The sequence below is a fragment of the Salpingoeca rosetta genome (genome assembly GCF_000188695.1).
Source record: "Salpingoeca rosetta unplaced genomic scaffold supercont1.27, whole genome shotgun sequence".
Lineage (NCBI taxonomy): Eukaryota > Choanoflagellata > Craspedida > Salpingoecidae > Salpingoeca > Salpingoeca rosetta.
Window position 1 is genome coordinate 668715 of NW_004754907.1, and position 2500 is coordinate 671214.

The window sequence follows — 2500 nt, forward strand, 5'->3', positions numbered from 1 at the left end:
ACCATCTGCACCGCCAGCACCACCGCCAGCACAACGCGTCACCATCTGCACCGCCACCACCACCGCCAGCACAACGCGTCACCATCTGCACCGCCAGCACCACCGCCAGCACAACGCGTCACCATCTGCACCGCCAGCACCACCGCCAGCACAACGCGTCACCATCTGCACCGCCAGCACCACCGCCAGCACAACGCGTCACCATCTGCACCGCCACCACCACCGCCAGCACAACGCGTCACCATCTGCACCGCCACCACCACCGCCAGCACAACGCGTCACCATCTGCACCGCCACCACCACCGCCAGCACAACGCGTCACCATCTGCACCGCCACCACCACCGCCAGCACAACGCGTCACCATCTGCACCGCCACCACCACCGCCAGCACAACGCGTCACCATCTGCACCGCCACCACCACCGCCAGCACAACGCGTCACCATCTGCACCGCCACCACCACCGCCAGCACAACGCGTCACCATCTGCACCACCACCGCCACCATCACAACGCGTCACCATCGTCAGCATCACCTGCACGGCGTGGCAGAGGAAAGCAAAGCACGGGTCAATCGCATCTGGGTGGCGGTCCATCCACGGCGCAAGGTCCCCTTGTGGTAATGGTGGTGGTAATGGTGGTGGTGGTGGTAATGGTGGTGGTGGTGTGAATGTGTGTGTGAATACGTGTGAATGTGTGTGTGAATATGTGAGTGCGGTGCACAGATGGCGCAGTAGATGATAGCACAAGCCTTTTCAGCGTGCGCGCACGTGTACACGCGCACACACGGGCACATACGGGCACAAAACAAGTACCTGTGACGCGAACGGCGGTCTTGCGCAGTTGTACGTGGTGCTCGGCAGTCAGACCTGAGGGCACACGCACACACGCATACATGTACACATGGGTGTGATGGCGGAGATGCGAGGTGGAGTGATGATATGAGATTGGGCTTCAGAGGGCAGAAACCTGCAACCGACAAACGTCTGCATGCACCCAAGCCCCCCCCCCTTCTCCATTATCACACCATCATCATCATTATCATCATCATCACCACACACACACACACACACACACACACACACACACACACACACACACACACACACACACACACACGGCGGCACCTGTGATGAATGCGAGGATGTTGTTGACATGCGATCCGTCCTTTGCGAGCACGGGACCCACAGCGTGAACCACAAACAGAGCCGCCTCTTGCACCTGATGGTGATGGTGATGGTGATGGTGGGGATCACAATGATGACAGTGGCATACGTACGACGCTTGACGAGGAACAACCAAAGCGCACGCAGCAGAAGCTCAGACCCCTCAATATGCCCTCGATTGCATCACCATCCCCTCTCCACCATCACATCACCACCGCCGCCACCATCACCCCACCGGCCAGTCGTGTGCCGGGTCGAGCTGTTCCGCCATGAATCCCACGAGCACAGGGAGGCCAACAACGTGCGACGTCTGGTGCACAGTGATGACCAGGTGACGCAGTAGTGACGCAGTGGTGGTGGTGGAGGTGGTGGTCATCATCGTGGTGGTGGTGGTGGTGGTGGTGGTGGTCATCATCGTGGTGGTGGTGGTGGTGGTGGTGGTGGTGGTGGTGGAGGTGGTGGTGAGGGCTGTGTGAGGTGGTATCACGTGTGCAATTGAAAGGGAACACCGGAGAGGACAAAGACGCAAATTCTAACTCGAACAACACGCCTTCATAGATCACACGTTGCCATTCGCACAAGCAGCAGCTGTCACCACCACCACCACCACCACGATGATGATCACCTCCTTGAAGATGTCTGCAATGACGAATCGGCGGTCGGCGAGCTCGTGTTTCGACGGCAGCGGCGCGTCCAGGTCGGCTGCACCCGCCATGACGATGATGGCGATGGTGGTGGTGGCGGTGGTGGGGATTGGTGTTTGGTGTTTGGTGTGAGAAGGATCATGAGCCGAGGGACTTTACGCAGGCACAGACACATGCACAGAGACAAACAAGTACACATACACAGAGACATACACACATGCACACACAGGCACACAGGCAAACAAGCGCACATATGCAGACACACACAAGAAACAAGCGGGCAGGATGGCATGAGCGAGGTACCTGGACAGAGACTGATGTTGAAGATGTTCTTGTAAAGCTCGAGATACACGGGCGCAAACGTCTCCGTCTGGTGTGTGCACACGCGCGCACACGCAGTTAGTGTAAATGTGTGTATGTGTGTATGTGTGTGTGTGTGTATGTGTGTGTGTGTGTGTATGTGTGTGTGTGTGTGAGTATGGGAAGGATAGAATGTGTGCTTCTGCAGCACACAGACGAACCAACAGCAACAACGCCGACGACAATAACAACAAACACAAGAACGACAACCAAACCACGAACCACGAACAAGACCCACAACCGCAGTCACAACCACACCCCGCTACCATCGTCATCATCACCACCCCCCTCACCACCCCCCTCTCCCATTCGTGTGCCTGACCGTGTGTTGC

General features: G+C 57.8%; 1 protein-coding gene across 1 annotated transcript in view; it reads right to left on the reverse strand.

Annotated features, from left to right (window-relative positions):
* PTSG_09041 (uncharacterized protein) overlaps window positions 1–2500 on the reverse strand; it is a 10159-nt gene that overhangs the window by 4409 nt on the left and 3250 nt on the right. Inside the window, exons 10-16 of the mRNA XM_004989784.1 lie at window positions 2491–2500; window positions 2112–2178; window positions 1790–1866; window positions 1400–1474; window positions 1126–1219; window positions 814–867; window positions 535–611 (exon numbers count right to left, since the gene is read on the reverse strand). The exon at window positions 2491–2500 is cut by the window's right edge and continues 114 nt beyond it. Of these exons, the coding sequence (XP_004989841.1) occupies window positions 535–611; window positions 814–867; window positions 1126–1219; window positions 1400–1474; window positions 1790–1866; window positions 2112–2178; window positions 2491–2500 (454 nt within the window). The remainder of the gene's footprint in view (window positions 1–534; window positions 612–813; window positions 868–1125; window positions 1220–1399; window positions 1475–1789; window positions 1867–2111; window positions 2179–2490) is intronic.